This window comes from Polyodon spathula, chromosome 7, assembly GCF_017654505.1.
Source record: "Polyodon spathula isolate WHYD16114869_AA chromosome 7, ASM1765450v1, whole genome shotgun sequence".
In the NCBI taxonomy this organism is placed as follows: Eukaryota; Metazoa; Chordata; class Actinopteri; order Acipenseriformes; family Polyodontidae; genus Polyodon; species Polyodon spathula.
The window spans coordinates 30,469,368-30,489,479 of NC_054540.1; the positions used below are offsets into that span (position 1 = coordinate 30,469,368).

General features: G+C 37.5%; 1 protein-coding gene across 3 annotated transcripts in view; it reads left to right on the top strand.

Annotated features, from left to right (window-relative positions):
- The first annotated feature begins 7,028 nt into the window (after positions 1-7,028).
- The window catches only part of slc13a4 (solute carrier family 13 member 4), a 31,204-nt gene continuing 18,120 nt past the window's right edge, over positions 7,029-20,112 (top strand). Inside the window, exons 1-3 of one of the 3 annotated variants that reach the window (XM_041255244.1) lie at positions 7,029-7,739; positions 14,476-14,604; positions 19,901-20,037. In XM_041255244.1, coding sequence (XP_041111178.1) covers positions 7,641-7,739; positions 14,476-14,604; positions 19,901-20,037 — 365 coding nt within the window. In that variant the 5' untranslated portion in view covers positions 7,029-7,640. The remainder of the gene's footprint in view (positions 7,740-14,475; positions 14,605-19,900; positions 20,038-20,112) is intronic. The other 2 variants (XM_041255243.1, XM_041255242.1) reach the window with 2 other exon arrangements.

A 20,112-nucleotide genomic window follows, 5' to 3' on the forward strand; every position in this document is an offset into this window, starting at 1 on the left:
AATAGTTACAATGACAACAACAAAAACATTTTGATAACTGTTTTTTAGGGGTTATAGGCACAAAAATGCTTTAATGCATCTGCCTTTAAAAGCAAGTGTCACTATTTACGAATGCAACATGACTCAGGTCTGTATATAAAAATAAGAAAACACATACCAGGACGGTAACAATGTTATCGAATTAAAATGCTTGTAAGTGCAGAGAGGTACATTAACACCAGCAGAGTACGGAACCCTGGTTTCTTGCAACAGTTGTGATGGTGACCAAAAATGTGAGTACTGTTGTGTAAAAAAAAAAAAAAGCAACAAATACAAATACACTTAAGCTTTGTGTATTGCACATGTGCCATTAACAAAATGCCCTGGAAACTTAAAATAGAGAAAATAATTAATGAATGCAGCAAAAACCGCAATAATTAAACAAACAAGGAAGTGAAAAGGTTACCTACCAAGCTGCAAAAAGTTATTTTTACAAACTCCAATAAACCAATGTTATCTTTCGCCAATCAAATTCTAGCGTGCATAAATAAAAGTTTGAGTCAACACGTCTGTTGCGTCTTGCATCCCAGATATAATGGATTAGTTACATTTTTTACCGTCAGCAGTTTAAGTATGATTTAATTGCACAAGATTCCAGATTAGCAATAATAACACCGTGTAACTATTTATTTATTTATTTATTTATTTGGTTCCTGGGTAGTAAGTGTTATTTTCTAATTGCTTATGCCTCAAAAGTATAGAAAATGGCTATTATTCCCCACAAACTTTGCTTTTGTGACCAGGACAATGATATTTTGAAATTTACCTATTTTCCAGAACATTCCAGATAGATTCAGTGCTTCATAAACTTGGAGTAACTTCTAGATCGTTCTAGAATTTTCCAGTAATATAAATAGTAGTATAAATACAGGGGCCTTAAGCCCACCAGTTCAGATTAGTTCCAGCTGCCTAAGTGGATACATATCTGCATTTTTCTGAGATGGCATCAAGAGGCTGCAATGGTGGCATTCCTGATGGGTCTCCAAGGCGGTTTTACCAAGTTTCCCTGCTATCTTTGCCTTTGGGACAGCAGGGACACCAAGGCGCACTACCACAGGCGGGACTGGCCACAGCGGACAGAGTTCTCCGTGGGGAGGAACAACGTCAAGTGGGAGCCACTGTTGGACCACCGGAAGGTGCTGATGCCACCACTGCACATCAAATTGGGCCTTATGAAACAATTTGTCAGAGCTCTAGATAAGGAGTCGGCAGCCTTCAAGTACCTTCAAGACTTCTTCCCTAAGTTGTCTGAGGCAAAGGTCAAAGCCGGTGTCTTCGTCGGACCACAGATAAAGAAGATCTTGGAGTGCAGTGAATTCCCCAAGACGCTCACTAGTAAGGAGAAAATGGCTTGGAACAGCTTTGTCGCAGTGGTTTGGGGCTTCCTGGGCAATCACAAGGCCGAAAACTATGTGGAGCTGGTTGAGATCCTGGTGAAGAACTACGGGACAATGGGCTGTAGGATGTCCCTCAAAGTCCATATCCTTGATGCTCATCTAGATAAATGCAAGGAGAACATGGGAGCGTACTACGAGGAGCAAGGCGAGCGCTTCCACCAGGATATACTGGACTTTGACCACCGCTACCAAGGAGAGTATAACGAGAACATGATGGGAGACTACATTTGGGGGCTGATTCATGAAAGTGATTTACAGTATAATCGTAAATCTCAAAAAATTACTCACTTCTAAATCTTTTGTAGTCATTTTTGTATTACTTTAGTAAAAATACATGTTCATTTGGATTCATATGTTGTTTCTTTCTGACTTTATGTGAACGAAAAGACACAAATTCACCCGTTTTCTCATTGGAAATAGGTAAATTTCAAAATATCACTGTCCTGATCACAAAAGCAAAGTTTGTGGGGAATAATAGCCATTTTCTATACTTTTGAGGCATAAGCAATTAGGAAATAACACTTACTATCCAGGAACAAAAATTGTGTTACATAGTGTAATTTAAGAGCACCGTCACCATTATGCAAACCAATATGTAGCGTGAGATTTGTACTAAAGCAGCAGGGTCATCTGTTGCAGGGAAAACAAAGTATACTTCTCAAACTGACCATTAAAACATGTGAAAACAGAACACACAGAAATACTTGGGACTGTAATTAGGAAGTGTACTCTGTAGTGCAGCTTACTTGATTGCAGTAAGCAAAAAAAAAAAAAGAAATTTACTAAATTTAGCTCTTAGATTGTCATATATTTTCGTTAGCACAACGTGCTTGCTGTGGTGTATTTAATATCGTAAACATAGCAGAAGGAACCCACTGCAATTTAAACTTGTTTTTACTGAAGAACAAATGATATGTAAATCATAAGAGCTGTATGTGTTACATGCTGTCAGATCAGGACTTCACCAACACTGAGCATGCGAGCTGCAGCATGCTATTCCCTATATTACAACTGTGCACAATTAGAGGTGCGGTCACCTATTCCATACATGCAAAATATAAAAAATATAAACATGCAGAGTGTTTGAGAATGAGGCAGCAAACAAGTGAGTACAGACAACAAACCTGGTTGTAATGGGGTAGGTCTCGGTTTTACAAGAGCAGTTTAAGATTGCACAGTTACTGGTACACCTGGTGATCCCTGCTGGAAACACTGGTACTTGAAATGAAAAGGCTGAAAACAACTGGACTAGTTAAATACAACGATCATGAATTTAAACAACGTTACAGACTAATTTGAAATGTGATGCTTCAACTGTGGCATTTTGAAACCAGATCTTGAATGCCAAACAAAGAGAAGCCACACTGTACCAACTGAAATACAAGTGTCTGTAGCTGTGACATTTTTTGCATTCTGCGAATTTCAAAGAAATGTTTAATTTATTTATTTATGCTGGGCATTAACTTTAAAGAGAACGTATCTTGTGTGTGTAAAGCAATGGCATGAGTGATTTTTGTGTTGAGCAATTGACACATTTTAATAGGTTTCTTTAGGCTTTAACTTGCCAAATTAAAACATGTTAAAGGGAATTACTTGGAAAATCAGTTATCTGCAAACCCCTAATAGAGGGCTGTTCTAGTGTTGCACCTTAAGAGAAAGTAAAAAGGCCCACAATATAAAGCATAGCTAATAAAGGGCTGGACAGTGGACTATACCGTCACCTGAAGGATCTGGATTTCACCTCTGTGTTTGTCCACTGACTGAGTTCACAGGAACAGTAGGGAGACTTGTCTCTATTGTGGAGTCTCTTCTCTCTTTGGGTCAGTTGCAATGACTACAAGTAGCATACTAACTTGGGGTGATCTTGTGGTTAGTACATAGGGCAGTACTAATGATAGACTGCAGAATAGTTTCCATTACAATAAATCAAGCACCTCCAGAAAGTCTTCAGGTAGGTTTTAAGATGTTCTTAATTGCAATGAACACAATTTATCCGTCTTCTGTCCCATAGAACAGTGGTTCCAAAACCAGTCCTGAAGACACACTGTGGCTGCTGGTTTTCATTCCAACTGAGCTCTCAATTACTTAACTAGACCCTGCATTGAACTGATAATTTGCTGAATTAGACCTTTTTAACTGTTTTCAGCTCTTAACAGTTGCATATTTCAAGTTAGTTATTTATAAGTAAATTGAACTCTGCAACTGTTTAAGCACTAAAAACAATTAAAAAGCTCTAATTAACAAATTATCAGTTCAATTAAGGGTCTAGATAGTAAATGAAAATCAGCAGACACAGTTGCTAAAGAAGGTGTTAAATTAGTCCACTGATTCTTTAAACTAATTGCTGTACTAACTTATTCATATGAAAAGAACCCTTACATGTATATTTTCAGCATACTTTAACAAAGTGTTTTTTCTAATACATTTATTATTAATAAGTCATTTAGCAGACACTTTTATCCAAAGCTACTTACAGAGACTAGAGGGTGAACGATGCATCACAGCTGCTGCTGCAGAGTCACTTGCAATAGGACCTCAGTTTTACTTCTCATCCGAAGCTGATATCAACTTAATACAGAACTAAGGACTAAATTTGCAGGTTTGTTGCAATTGACCATCTGAGATCAAAGGTTATGTCTGGAAATAAAATTCCAACGTCTTAAGCAGCAAATTAATAAAATCACTGTAAAAGCAGATTAGTTCTGCCGGAACTCTCAATGCTTTCCCTGTTCCTTGTTTCCTTGTTGAATGAGTAAAGCTTGTATAAAATATGCCTCATGTGATTATACTTTATTGTTTGTGCTTTGGCCAGTTTTGTACTGTTGTTTTGTTATAATATTTCTTGAAAGCACCAAGTTTGCTGTTGGATGTGCCAGCATATGCTATGCAGCTGCATTCACTGAGCAGTGACCACATTTACCTTGATCTTGAATGGCAATGGTAAGGCTCCAGTGGAGTGGTACAATTCTACCAGCGGTATCACAATGATGGCATGAACTAATACAAACTGCTAATACATTGCCTACCATGGAACCATATTTATTCCAAATCCATTGTGCTGCCATTTCTCGTAATACTTTGGTCTGTTGACGATTCTGATAGATTTCTTCAGAATAATTTGAGTGGCATTAAATGGCATCCAAATTGAATTTTGTAAACTTTTCTGCAAGAAAAGAGACCAGCCACAGACTTTCACAGACACTCTAGTAAAATGCCTTGCATTTAAAAGTAGCACCACATGTAGTTTGAGATAAATGTTTTCACATATTTAAGAAGGAAATATCAGATTAGTAGTGTTTCCTTCAAAACTTGATTATTAAAATACTAACAACATTGTGTGAAAAAAGACTGTGGTGATCACAAGGCCAACACTCTCAGGTCTAAAGTGGCCACACTGTCTCCTGGTCCTTTAGTTCTAATCATTAAGACACACTGCTTCCAAGTCCCTCAGCTCTAAGCACTGCTTCCCAGTCATCCAAAATGTGACATGGAAAACAAAACAAAAAACTGCTAATCCTTCTTAATATGAAGTTTCACAAACGTTTTAATATACTAAAACTGTAACACAATTATAAAGATCATCATGTGCTGACAATGAGAGAGTAAGGGCCTGTGCTACAACATGGTGGAAACTGTTGGTTTGAAAACTGGATGAACTGTAGTAGCAATATAGTACCACTAGGTAGAGATAAAGACTGAACAAACAACCATCCCCAATTTAAACGCACTATCAATGATCAAGCCTAAACTGCAAGAACTGAATAGCAGTTCCAGATCTCAGATGAAAGTACCTCAACACACATACTTATCAACAAAGTATTAAATAACAACACACTACTTGAGTAATTGCAATAAAGGAAACACTCATCAAAAAAAAAAAATGTAATAAATAAAAAAAAGAAACATGCATTTTATTGAAGTAACTGCAATACAAAAAAATGATTTCAAACATCATAAAAAAGTAAGGGAACATAAAAAAATAAAACAGTAAACTTTGAAGCCACTTAAGAAACCAGACCTAGAAGACCAATTAGCAGAGCATAGCTTCACCAGCAATGGCAATATTATCAGCTGCTTTCACACACCCAGTATAACACTAGTCTTGGATCACTTTACCAAAGGTAACATTAGGTAGCCCAAGATTACTGATTGTCAGGGTCTGTGAAATCAGCTATATGGTTTTGCACAGTGTTCCATATTAGGCAGCATACTGTCCAGTTCTGAAATACATTAATGCCATGAGACTGCACATTGATTATCAGCAGTGTGTATTAGGTCATATTTTTGTGACACTATGTAGGTGAAAATATTGTTTATGTATGGAATGACAGACCACAAGGGGGAGACCCTAACATGGACAATAGGCAGTGATGTCAGAACATGGGGGCTTGTGTTAGGGGCATCCCCTGGGGCTATGTGGATGGGAATAATTTTGGATTAATAAATGTAGTCCCATTAGACTAGACTGTACCTGGTGGGACAGACTTCTAGGAGGTATATAGATAGGGACCCATGTAGAAGCGAGTAAGATAGAGAAGGAGATAACTGAAGCCAAGTTTGTTAATTGTAGGGCACGCTAAGCAGTGGTATCATAAATAAATCCCCAGTTTGTTTAAACTTACCTGAACTTGCTATTAAATTTATTAGATAAACAACTAATATCAAACCTCATTCATTGATTTCTGACACGTTGTTTACATGTAAAGTTGCTGTTAGGCTATCGTTGCTAAGGTTTTCTTAGAGATAAAGGTAAGTTGAAGTATAATAGAAAAACACAAAACAAAAAGCTTATTGATTTCATACACTTTATCTTTCCTGTGATCGTCATGCCAAAATTGAATAAGACTTACAGTAGTGGTTTTATACTACCAGTGTCATATATGGCAAGGCATTTTAACATTTAATCCTCAGTTGCTGATACCAACAACTCTGTCTTTGATATCAACAATTCTATTTCCGATATCAACTATTACATTTCTGATATCAACGATTCTATTTTTGATATCAAAAATAAAATTTTGGATATCAGTAATTGTGTAACATTTTTTTTTATATCGGTAGTAAAACTGTTGATATCGGGGGGAAAATATCGTTGACATTGTAAATAGAATTGTTGATATAAAAAATACAGTTGTTGATATCAAAATAAAAGGTACTGTTTTTGATATCAACAATTCTATTTTTGATATCACCAATTGTATTTTTTGATATCAACCATTCTATTTCCGATATTAACAATTCTATTTTTGATATTAAAAAAAAAAAAAACATTGAGAATTGTTGATATAAAAAAATAATAATTGCTGCTATCAGCAAAACATTACTAATAACAGTATTAAAATTGCTGATATCAGCAATTGAGAATTAAATGTTAAAACGGCTTGCTATAGTCCTGTCAGTTTTCTAACTAAAGCCACGCTGCGGATCAATTTGGAATAGCTTCATTTCTAAATTGGGGGAGGTGTGTCGTGCAAAAAGCCTACTTCGTTCCGATTGGGTATTTGTTTTTGGGGGCGACGTTCCATTACCTGGCTGAAACAAGGATTGGTAGACTTCTTTCTAATGGGCGTGGTTATAGATTTTATGAGATAATAGAATCGCTTTTATGCTTATAAATGAGAAAAGCAGGTAGGTACCGGCAAATATTTAAGGGAAAAGAGGCAACACATTGGTAAATGCCATAATAAATATATACATCTTATTTTATTTTAAATGTTTTTGTTATTTAAGAAGGAAGAAGGCATCAAAAAGAAAAACGCTTAAAAGCTGTGATCTGTCTTTGAGGGGTATTATTGAGGTTTGAAACTGACCCCTTTAAATAGAGGGGTCAGGCAGGACGTGGCTTTAGAGAGAGAGAAGGGAAAATAAACAAGCAAATAACAGCTGCAAAGCAAAAAACATGGGTAGCAGAGAACGTCTCCTGAACTGAAGGCTGAAGACAAAAGGCAAACAACCACTTCTATATACCGTAACAAGTCAAGAAAGAGGAGAAACAACACACAAAGATATAACGATATTGTATAAAGACAACGTATGACAAAAAGAGAGAAAATATAATGCTACATATCAAACCAAGAATAAATTAAAGGGGAACAAAGTAATTATAAAGGGAATAATAAGTTCCTCGCGTTTGGAATTTCGTCAGCTACCAAATATTGCTGGGTGTACCCTCGAGGCCAGTTTGGTTCCTTGCAGACTGACAGAATGGGTTTGCTGAAGAAGTTTTGGGCAGCGAGGAAGTTATTGCTGGTTGTTTTGATCCCTCTCGCCTTGCTACCGTTACCCCTGATTCATCCTAGCAGTGTAAGTACTTTTTAAAAGTTACGTTGTTTGTTTATACCGTCTCGGGTTCCAATGAGTGATCTGAGAGGAGGTAAACATATTTATAAATCATCCACTAGTGTTTTGTGATTTCGAATGAGGTTATGTTGCAATTGTACCAACTGTATTTATTTTTTGTTTTCTCGTGCTGGTTTCTCAATTTGCACGCAGCTTATAAAACACAAACGTAAGTACAAAAACTTAACAAACTATTAAAAACGTCTTCTAATTCAGTCACAGCAACATCAATTCACTATACAAATGAAAGCACATCTTATATCTATTACTCAACAACTTTGAAACTTTTACTTTGCCATTGGGGTGCCGCAATCTACACTTCTCGGGTGTGTACAATTACCCCATTAGAATGACAGCGACCCATGTAGCCTTACATTCTGTATGTCAAAAACAATAATCCTGTATGTTTTTAAAACCCTATATAGGACTATAAATGACTTGCAATGCTATGGGTCAAGAGGACTGCATTCTTGGTAGGTTTTTCTTTCATTTGCGCGACTGTAAACTACATGTGATTGAAAACATGGCACCAGGGGAGATGTTTGCTTGCAAAAGAAGATCTGTGTAACTCATACCCCGCGTGTTGAGAAAGTGTCTGAAGGTGGTAAACATTTCCAGTTTGGCCTGTTTTTCTCAATGTTAAATGACTTTTAAACAACTGCTAAATGATGTATGTGGCTGACTTAAGAGTTTGAGCAACCCTAGTTTGTCTACTTGAGCTGAAATGACCCTATGGGCAAATCCTGAAGTATTTCATGACCCCCCACCCCCCAAAAGAGTGCAATGGCAAAAAAGCCGTATAAAATCATACTGTCAAAATCGTAGGTGATTTTCAAAAACGGTACCCAGCATGTAACTGTTCATGTGCTATTGTTCACTTTGTTTTCTTAGTGAATGTAGTACTTGTAAATGGTGAGCGACAATGGCAATGGGGACATCCTGACTTTCCATGCTTGACACACATTCATTTTATTTGAAACCATAGTCGTGTTTGAACTCAGACACCCAGAGGTGGAATGCATATCATCACTGTACCTTAATCGCGTATGGTTACCCTTGCTCACCAGCGTCAAGGACTGACTCAGAAAAGCCTGGCCTCAATTGCTACCCAACAAACATTTGACTGTTTTACTGTTATTGTGTAAGTGAGTAGTCTTTAAGTGTAACTGAAGGGTAACTGGAGTGACAACTTTACCTAATTGGGGTTTAAGTTAACATAACTGCAAGTAACAGCTAATCTTCAGAAGTACAATGACACTGTAAAGTTTCCAATATGATTACACCGTTTAAAGGCAGTTTGTGCAGAAGCTAGGTTACATGACCATTCTTTATGCATTAAAGGTGAACATCTTTATAATATCCGAAAACTTATTGCACATACTTTTAGGATTGAGATATAATTAAACAAAAATCCATAATTTTAGATATTTTATTTAACCTCCTGTAATCCCAGAAACTACACAGTTCTATAGGGTAATGCTAAACTTTTGGCCATCATGCAATACAAAACAATTCCAACCTGTACAGTGACCTCCATGTACCTTATGGAGTATTAGTAAGATTTAATGAAGTATTTGTCAGAACCCTGACATTATCATAGGTCCAATTAAAGCAAATACACATAGATACATTGGACATTTTAACTGGAGTCAATTAAGAAACAAAACAAAAGACTGAAGTAGAATTTGAGAATTCTAAAGCGATCACCTGGTGTTTGGGCAGTTTGACAGGTCTTAACATGCCTTCTGGTCAAACTAGAGAAATACTTTAGCAGTGTTACCCCAGGTATTTAGGATTTTCAGATTTCGCCGGGTGTTGTAGCTCTGTATTTACACACACTGCTGTGTGTTAATGTGGTGCTTATCCATTGTGCACTCGTGGTCCTTGTTGCCAGTTCTCCTTAAAATCTGTGTGTAGGAACAATTCAATAATTGATCATTCAGAGTTTATCTGGGTTGATTTAGTTCTCTTAATATTTAATTGAAGTGTTACAAAGATCGAGGGCTTACTATGAACACACACACACACACGCTAGACACAAGGAATGTTTGATCAATACTAGTATTTTATAAAGTACACATCAGAAAGTAAATCTCTAAACACCAAACACAAGTCAAAAACTGGCTAGCAGGGCAATTGAAATATGACCCTGCCTCTCTCCTCGCACACAAGACGTCGACTTCAACAGCACACACACATGCACGCACCCAGTCTAACATCACGCAGACAATCTTTGAAGATATCACATTAAGCTTATTAATGGTATGTAGATTACAGATATGGCAAGTTTACTTAAACTTAGTTTCACTGCAAGTTATTTCACGCGTAAAGTGTACAAACTAAATAATTAACAAAATTCTATGTGAATGTGTTACAATTAATTAATTTAGTTCCACGAAAGGAAAATGCAACTGGAATTATACTCGACGGTTCCTTGAAGCTTAGACTTTTGGTCCGCTGGTTTGGAAACTCAATCTGTTAAGTGTTCAGTACAAAAGGCTCTCCTCTCAGCAACAAAGTCTTCAATCCCACATTGGATCAAACTCGGCAACAATGCTTCTCAATAGAATCAACAAACAGCTGCAACAAAGTCTTCAGTCTTTGGTATAGGATCCACGAAAGTGCCCATCTGCTCTGTCGTCTTTGCTAATTCTTGTAGAAAAGCGGGTAGCAGGGCACAGTTTCTTTTGGATACTGTGGTTTTAGATGTACAGCAGACCCAGACTGGTTTGTCTGATAAGTCTCTAAGTTTTACGGCAGTCCTCCAGCCAGTCTTGTTGCCTGTGGAAGTGACTCTCTTGCAGCTTGCTTCCTCTTCTTGGGACCATTTTCTGGCAGAGTCCTGTCTTGGGTCCGTTTTCAAGCAGAGTCGCAGAGTTGCAGCTTTGCTTGGCAGGGTGACGGCACCTTAGTTAGCATTCAATGTGAAGCGCAAAATGTTTAGTTTTGCTTGGATATTTATAGTCTTTTCACTCTTCTGAATAGCCAGTTTCATGAGATCATTTGTGTATCTTGCCTTTTTAAACTCCCAGTCCTTTGTTTTATTGTCCTTTTCCACTGGGAATTATCTGTACATAATTCAGCTGTCCTTTCAGCCTAATCCAGTTCAGGTGCCACCTATTCAGGGAATATGTCCCACACGTGGACTTGGGCTTGCCCGTGCAGGCAGCCACTTACAATTTCTTAGTCACTTTTTCACATATTTTGGGCTTGTTTTTAATCCTGACTGCTAATGTCAAAAGTAAAAAACATAATCGAGTTGTGCTTGTTTTGAAGAAGGCGGTTGCTACCCTGCTCATGATACGTGTGCATTAGTGCACACGTTTATGCACATGTTTTATATATCGTCTTATACACTTGCTTACAAAAAATAAGTGAATTGTGGCCTTTACAAGTTTGGAAAACCAATTGGTATCTCAAAAACTAAATCTCAACAAATAATTTAATTTACTCAAAATATATATATACAGTGACTATAGAAAGTTTACACCCCCTTTCAAAATTTTCAACTTTTGTGCCTTATAGCCTGGAATTTTTTTTTTTTTCATTTATCTATACATCCTACCCCACAACTTCCAAGTAAAAATTATTCTAGAAATTTGTAGAAAATTAATTAAAAATAAAAAACTGAAATAGCTTGGTTGGATAAGTGTCCATCCCCCTTGTAATAGCAATCCTAAATTAGCTCAGGTGTAACCAATCACCTTCAAAATCACACACCAAGTTAAGTGGCCTCTACCTGTGTTAAATTGCAGTGGGTCACATGATTTTAGGATAAATTCAGTAGTTCCTTTAGGTTCCCTCTGCTGGGTAGTGCATTTCAAAGCAAAGACTCAACTATGAGCACCAAGGCTCTTTCAATAGAACTCTGGGACAAAGTTGTTGAAAGGCACAGATCAGGGGATGGGTATAAAAAAAATATCAAAGGCATTGCATATCCCTTGGGGCATGGTCAAGACGATTATTAAGAAGTGAAAGGTGTTTGGTACCACCAAGACCCTGCCTAGATCAGGCTGTCCCCCTAAACTGGATGACCAAGCAAGAAGGAGACTGAACAGAGAGGCTATCAAGCGGCCAATGGCAACTTTGCTACAGGCTTTTATGGCCAAGACTGGTCAAAGTGTGCATGTGACAACAATATCCCAGGGATTCCACAAATCTGGCCTGTGTGGTAGGTTGGCAAGAAGGAAGCCATTGCTAAAGAAAGCTCTCCTTGAATCCCGTTTGAAGTATGCAAAACAAACACTCGGGAGATTCTATAGTCATGTGGCAAAAAGTTTTGTCATTTGACGAAACTAAAATGGAACATTTTGGCCTAAATGCAAAGTATTATGTTTGGCGCAAACCCAACACAGTGCATCACCCAAAGAACATCATCCCTACTGTGAAGCATGGTGCTGGCAGCATCATGTTATGGGGATGTTTCTCATTGGCAGGGACTGGGGCACTTGTCAGGATATAAGGGAAAATGAATGGAGCAAAGTACAGAGAAGTCCTTGAGGAAAACCTGCTGCCCTCTGCAAGAAAGCTGGGACGGAAGTTCATCTTTCAGCATGACAACGATCTAAAACACACAGCCAAAGCTACATTGGAGTGGCTAAGGAACAAAAAAGTAAATGACCTCAAGTGGCCCAGTCAGAGCCCCGACCTAAATCCAATCAAAAATTTGTGGCATAACTTGAAGATTGCTGTCCATCAACACTCCCCAAGGAACTTGACAGAGCTTGAACAGTTTTGTAAAGAAGAATGGTCAAATATTGCCAAATCTAGGTGTACAAAGTTGGTAGAGACCTATCCCAACAGACTCACAGCTGTAATTGCTGCCAAAGGTGCTTCCACCAAGTATCAACTCAGGGGGGGGGGAGACTTATCCAATTATGATCTTTCAGTTTTGTATTTTTAATATAAAATTCTCAATAAAAACTTTTTTCCACTTAAGTATGGGGTATGATGTGCGGAAACAAATTCTTCATTTAATGCATGAAATTCTGAGGCACTGACACAACAAAATGTGAAAAAAGCTCAAGGGGGTGTTGACTTTCTATAGGCACTATATATTAAACTCCTTTACCATCTTCAGGCCCTATCTACAGTATTGTTTAGCAGCAGATTTGTGAATAAAATCCCCTTTCTGGATAATCCTTAAGAGCAGATTTTTCTTAGTTAGGAAGTTTTTAGGCTGAGCGATCCAAGAGTTCTGTTATTTTCCCCAATTGCTAGCGTAAAATGTAACATGTTTCTATTTATCACAGGAGGAAAAAAAAATTAAGTTAAATTGTATAACAGCAAAACCTTTTAAACTAGATCTAAACTAGTTTACAGTCCAAAACAATGTGTGCTAAATGCCAATAATCAGGATTTCTTAAGTGGAACAAAAAATGTAACACCAATTCCATTGTTTCTGAGATTAAAATAACTTTCTATTATGATTACTGTACAAATTTGAAAGGCTGCTGTCCTTCTGATTTTATTGAACATGATCTTCCTTGGCCTTTAAAATATTTGTACAGACAATGGTGTAAAGATACTGATTGGGACACATTTCAATAATCTCTGTGCCAGTATTTAGTTCCAACAGAGTTTAGGACTCTTAAATCAGGGGTTCCTAAAAACAATCAATTCCTAAAAACAGATACACAGAGATTACTAGGTAACAGAAAGGTACCTGGCAAACTACAGAACAAGCAGTTGTAAAGACGACAGAGAACAGAGATATATAGCATAGTAGACTGGCCCTGACACTACTGTGCAGTATGGTACTATATGGTACTTTGTGAAGGAAACTTTTACTGGGGGAGCAGAGAGGCACTCAAGTCCTCAGAACTCCAGTCCACACAGGTCAAGGCCAAGCTTGAAGCATTGTTCAATATGTAGTGCAGACCTGCATACTAGATAAACCACTTTACGATACAGTATGATTATGTTGTACCATGGTTTGTTATATCCATTGAACTTACGAAGAATTGAAATAGAGTATTCTTTTAAATTGTTTATTTTCTAGTTTTCTCTCTTTTAGAAAATAAAAATGTTGCTATGAATCTTGAGTAAAAAGTTCCCCTGTTGAGAATGTCCCCTGTTAATGTAGAAGTTTTCTTAACTGGTAATCTATTTTTGTATAATTTAAGCTTTGGAAAATTTATTTTCAAATAAAAAGCACAAAAAGTATTAACTGTGGAAAATGTTACTAATTATTTTTTTAACCAACTGCAGACTACTAGGCCTGTTCACTTGAATAGACACACTCTGTACTCCAATATAATCCTAGTTATTGGAGCCCAAAATGTAGTGTGTGTATGTATATATAATACCATTTTATCTTTATACTGTCAACAATGAAATTGATGTGAGAGCAAGAAGATGATTTGGAGTCCATTCTCTCTCAAGTTCACTTCTAGTCTGTTTGTGCCCAGCATGGGTTTTGTACGGCACCCATACAGATTGGTCAAGACGTACGTAGATGTGTCCCGATTAGGAATCGAGATGTGGCAGATGTTACTCTCATGCATAGGTTGGATTCTGTTTCATACAATCTCCTTGATTTACCAAATTCCTATTGCTCCTACCCCACTGGGTGCTATTTCGGCTGTGTATGTTGTACTTGTGTTACTATTCTGCCAATAGTTCATTGTGCAACCCAGCCATTGAAGATGATTTGGTAAGGATCCTGTCAGTCTGACTCTGTTTGCTCGTCCTGTTGCAGGAAGCTTCCTGCGCGTATGTTCTGATAGTGACGGCAGTTTACTGGGTGTCTGAAGCCATCCCCCTGGGTGCTGCTGCCTTGGTACCAGCCTTCCTCTACCCCCTGTTTGGAGTGCTCAAGTCCAGTGAGGTAAGGCGTCTTCTTTCTCTAATCAACCTGCACTTTCAGTGAGCTCAGAACAGGACAAATACAAATTGGCAGGTTGAAAACAAATATTGAAGAAAAACTTAGTGTTTTGCGAGCAAAAAACAACTTGGTTGCAGACAGGAGCAGTTAATGTGTTTTTTTTGCCGGTATACCTAAGAAATTTATTTGATTTTTCTTCATAAATTTGATTGGTCTTTGCGCTTTCGCTTCAAAATACTACATGTGCCTCCACACCCTCTGTCCCTCTTGGTAGTCTAAAGCCCTGTAAAAACATTGTGTAGCAAATCACTGTGTAGTGCTTAATATTGACGGTTTTAACAGTATTTCTGTGAAGGGTTGTCCTTTTGTAAAAGTTTACTTGGGTAAATTTGCACAGTAATTTTGTATTTGCTTATACAATGTGTGTTTTTATGTTCTTTTCTGAGGCTTACAATGCTTACACTTTGCTACTCTTTTACTATGAAATTTTTATAAGGGGTAAGCTACTAGTTTTAAAGATAAGCCAGCAGTTATTATCATCTTTGTAAAGGTCATGCTGATAAGAATGATCAATATTATGAGGCAAACTCCATTGTGATAGCAAACAGCACAAATGCAATTTTAAAAGCCTTACTTATTTTTAAATGTGCAAATGCTGCTCTGTGGTGTTACACCATCAGCATGACCATACCAAAACAGACAGGAGTTGTTTACCCTAACTCTTAGTACTGTAAGTCAATCTACTTGTTTGTCACTTCCATATTTCTTTTAATAAGCCTGCTTTATGTGGAAGCACCTTAATTTTATTGATAGGCTACAATTGATGTAGTAATTTGCAGCTTTTTTTGTCACTAGCCAATATAGTCCAACCTAATCCTTGCCAGAAGTATCCTCTAATACTGTTAGTTTTTTAACTAGAATTCAAATGTAATCTGGGATTTCATCCCACAGAGATCTGGGGAAAGAGCATTTAACAGGGAACATAATTCCTTGTGAAACGTTGAGCATTGCCTTGGCTGTTGTTGCATTACATGATGTCGCATTGGAAAGGGATCTTTTACACAAATACTTTGGTGTATGGATGAATGAATGAGCATCTTCCCCTTTCCATATCTTATGTACTACAGGTTGCGACATCTACCATCTTCCCTGTTCTGGTTTATGTAATTACATTTTATCAGTTTGATAGTAAACGGTGTATATATAAAATTAGACATACTGTCCATGTGCCATCGTAGGCCATCCATTTGTATTGTTTTGTATTTAAGGTGGTTAAAGAGGAAATAGCATGGTTCAGAAAAAGTTATACATCCCCATGTGTTGCTACAAATGTTTAAATAATGGACCTGTCATCTTTCTTTTCATTAACATCAGGACAAGTTTTTACACTTACAAATTTAAACTGTCTCTCAAAGGTCTTTTCAAGATGGCTGCTTAGTGCACTCAGGTGAGGTCAGAGGCGTGTCCTCTCTCTGATCAGAGAAGACGTGACACGCCCCAATGAAGCTGGGGTAGTGACGAGGGTGGTTTTTTTTTCCTTCTTTGTCTTTCCAAGGACCCCAAGCCAAAATATGACCTCGTCAGGATGCGTTTTTGAGATGTAAATAAATAAATCGGATGGTTTGATAATTTTATTAAATTGCCAATGTATTTACTGGCCTACCACATTAAAGTTTTTTTTTTTCTTTTCTTGCTGTGTTCTTTTTTGTTTGTTTCATCCTGGAGAATAACTCCAACTGGTCTCATTTTTACATGAAAGGATGAAAACAAAATAAACATGGTCTATGGGTAGAATTGTACATAGTTGTCATCTTATTTTTTAAATATATAGTTATGTAAGATTTATAATTGAGTATTTTTAAAGTTGTGAATGAACATATGCTAAATACAATGCATCACCTCCCTCACTTTCTTAAAGTAAGTTAGCTTACTTCTCTTCATAGAGGATCGTCTCCAGTTTCATACAATATTAATACATAAATGAATTTCTTCATGTCAAAGTGAGTCTACTTTGAATTACCGAGCTGCAGTTTGAATTCTCGTGGTAGCCGCAAATGTGTCGAACTAAGCTACTATGCTTTTAAATAAAATCAAACTATCTGATTTATGTATTTATTAATATTATATGAAACTGAAGATGATCCTCTATGATGAGAAATGAAAGTTGTCTTATTTTAAGAAAGGATCATACTGTGTTTTTTTTTTTTGTATGTTCATCCACAACTATAAACACTCAATTATAAATATTAAGTAAAACTATAAAATCCATAGACCATATTTATTTAGGTTTTAATTATATTATATATTTAACTGCTTTGGCAATACTTCTACTGTAGTCATGCCAATAAAGCATTTTTGACATTGACTGACTCTGAAACTACATGGTAGTCTCTGCTCAAGATTCATTGGGGCGTGTCTCTTCAGCAGTACAGGTAGGAACAAAAATTTGCCTCCCGGGAGTTATGGAGAGAGAGAGAGGAGACACCTCTGATCTCGCCAAGTCCATTAAGCAAACATATTATTTAAATAGTTGTAACAACACATGGGGGTGTGTAACGCTATATTTTTCAGAACCCTGCAACTTATGTTTTAAGGACTTGGTACTATATTGCTTCAATAATCTGGTAACATTGGTTATAGTTTATGTTCTCATGATGTTATGCATTGAGTCATCCCAAAAATTCAAAGCCACATGAACTCTCCAAGAAGTAGAACAATTTCCATCCAATCTTAGACTGAGTTTGACGACCTTGCTTTCTCTGTTCGGTTTTACAAACCACACCTGGGAATCTGTTTGAACCTTGTCATCTTTTAATTGTCACGTGGTGTTTTTTGACACTTGCTGCTGCTTTGGGTTTGAACCGCACATGTCGTATTGTGTGCCTCAGCCTCTGGCTGAAATATGAACCCATTCACCCTTCTGACTAGCTTGCTAGCTATGTGTCAGATATTACATACTGCTCCTCTCGCAGCGTGGTCTGATCTTGTTGGTTACCTTCCAAGAACAGTAGGCCACTGAGTTCATAAGGAGGCCAGGGTAATAGTATTAGAGACTACATACTGTTCATAGGGCTTGATGTGTGTGATTGGGATATACTGAAGGGCAACAAAGAAGGTTCTGTCTTTCATTCACACCAAACCTTTGGATCTTCTCCTACTGGGGAACACTGCAGACTTGCAGGACTCACATTTGTATTGACTTGGACTCAATTTCCCTTTCTTTGTGGATTTAAGCAGCATGGACTCATCAGTGTGTTTTTAAAAAATAGCTTTTTTAAAAAATAACTTTTTTTTTTTAAGGAAATATCCTTATTGTGTTTTATTTTGAAACAAATGATTCCAATAAAAGCGATGTTTCTCAAGACTGCGTAATAAAGAATAAGAATACCTGAAACTGATATAGCTATATGTTGAAGCAGTATTTCACCAGTCAGGATTTGTCTCCAAATACCAGGCTTGAACAGAGCTCTGGTACACTGTGGAAAGGGGAATAGTACAATTCTTCTATTCTCTGTAGGTTAGCAATTTCCCAGAACCCTGTCCTGGCTTGCAGACTAACCTTTGTTAAGCTATATTATTTAAATATATCAACATATTTAATCTGCCCAGAACTGTTTACACTTCACAGTAATAAAACATCTCAGTTAAATGTGTTCATAAGGAGGCCAGGTTTGTCTCAGAAGCTGTATCAGCTGTAATAATCATGTTAGACAAGTACATCAACAGAAAATGCAAATTTTCAAAGAGGAGTAATACTTTAACACTGTAAAACTACAATAGGATGTACAGCTGCCTTTTAACTGTTGCGCTCTACAGTAAAATACAGTGGAATGTAAGATGGCTCTAAGCCAGGGTCACTTCACTTGGTGTCATGATCAGGTGCTGCGATGCTTGGTATTAGCACTGGAAGACCGGCATAACAAAATCAATGGCTCAGCTCCAATATCATTAATAACTGGCGCACAGAAAACAACATTCCTTCGTCAAGCAGAGCAATTAAGAGGAAAGGTTATTACAGCTGACAGTGTCCTGTGGTCAGTCTCAGCATGCATTGTTCTCCTGGTCGAGTTAACAGTGCCCTAACCCTAACAGTGCCATGGGAGGATTCTGTGGATGAGACACATGAGAGGAAGGAACTCTGGTATGCTAAGTTAGACGCTGAGGTAGAACAGCGGGGTGGAGAGTCTAGTCTAGTCTTATCCAGTAGAGGTGGGTTGTTGCGGATTTGTAGCACGCTCTATGACCTGGCTTCTCAGATACTGTATTCAGTGGATAGGAGTTGCAGCATATAGTGAAAGTACTGTCCGAGCAGCCAGAGAGAAGCAACAACTGGCTCTGGTTGATGAGTAAATGCAGTACAATATACACAGGCAAAATACAATTCAAATGTGATTATTACAATGATTGTGCCAGGGGTCACAGAAGTTATGCTCAAATAAAACATGGAAGTTAAAATAAAAAGATTTTTCATTTGTATCCTCTTTACGTCAGTCAAGTAATTTTGTAAAACACAAATATGCTGAAAAACTAAGAATATGTTTTATATAGCGTTTCTATAATGGGAAACTTCACGAAACTTTTACTATTCAGTCTTAGCCTCTTATATACAAGGTGATTAGAAAATAAGGTTACCACATCAACACACCATATCAGTGATGTAGTAAACTTACTTTCTAATCACCCTGTACATTTAGGGTTGCATTGGTTATAATTTTTCACTTATTTCACTGTGGGCTTATGCTGTGATGAGGACCCTCTGTGCCTGCATTGGTTTCCATGGAAGGTAAGGGTTGATACCAGAATACCTGATTGTAGTTAAGACTAAATTAAACAGCTGCATTTGGGAAATTACTTTTCTTCTGTAAGGCAACGCATCCGCTTAGCAACATTGTGTAATATAAGTAGGTCGCTACAGAAGACCAGACCAATCCTCAGTTAAGGTTCTTGAAATATGACGGAACCTATGATCCAAAATGAGAACCTTTTGTTCAGTTGCAAAATAAGGTACAAACTTGTTTCCTGTTTCTTTTTGGTCCATGCAACGGAAATAGGTCACAGCAGTCATCAGAAATGAGCTCATCCCTGGTTTTGCCAGCAGAACCAATTATCTGATTTTGTTACTAATTACATAGTTTAGTTTATTTTCAAGGTAATCCATGGAACGGATGTAGATTATGCTTGCTATCTTTTTCAAGGGCACGATGCATGTGCTACAACGATGATGTCTGTGTAAGATGAAGTCTGCAGATTCATGGAATGCACGACCCAAGTTTGTATCCGTTTTTGCTTATCTTTGCAGGTGGCTGCTGAGTACTTCAAAGACACCACCTTGCTGCTTATAGGAGTGATCTGCCTGGCTGCTTCTATTGAGAAATGGAATCTGCACAAGCGCCTTGCTCTGCGGATGGTCATGATTGCTGGAGCCAAGCCTGGCATGTTAGTGTAGTTGCCCAGGGTTCAGTGGTGACATTTTCATATTTTGACTTACTAATGGTATCAAAGTGGTATGAA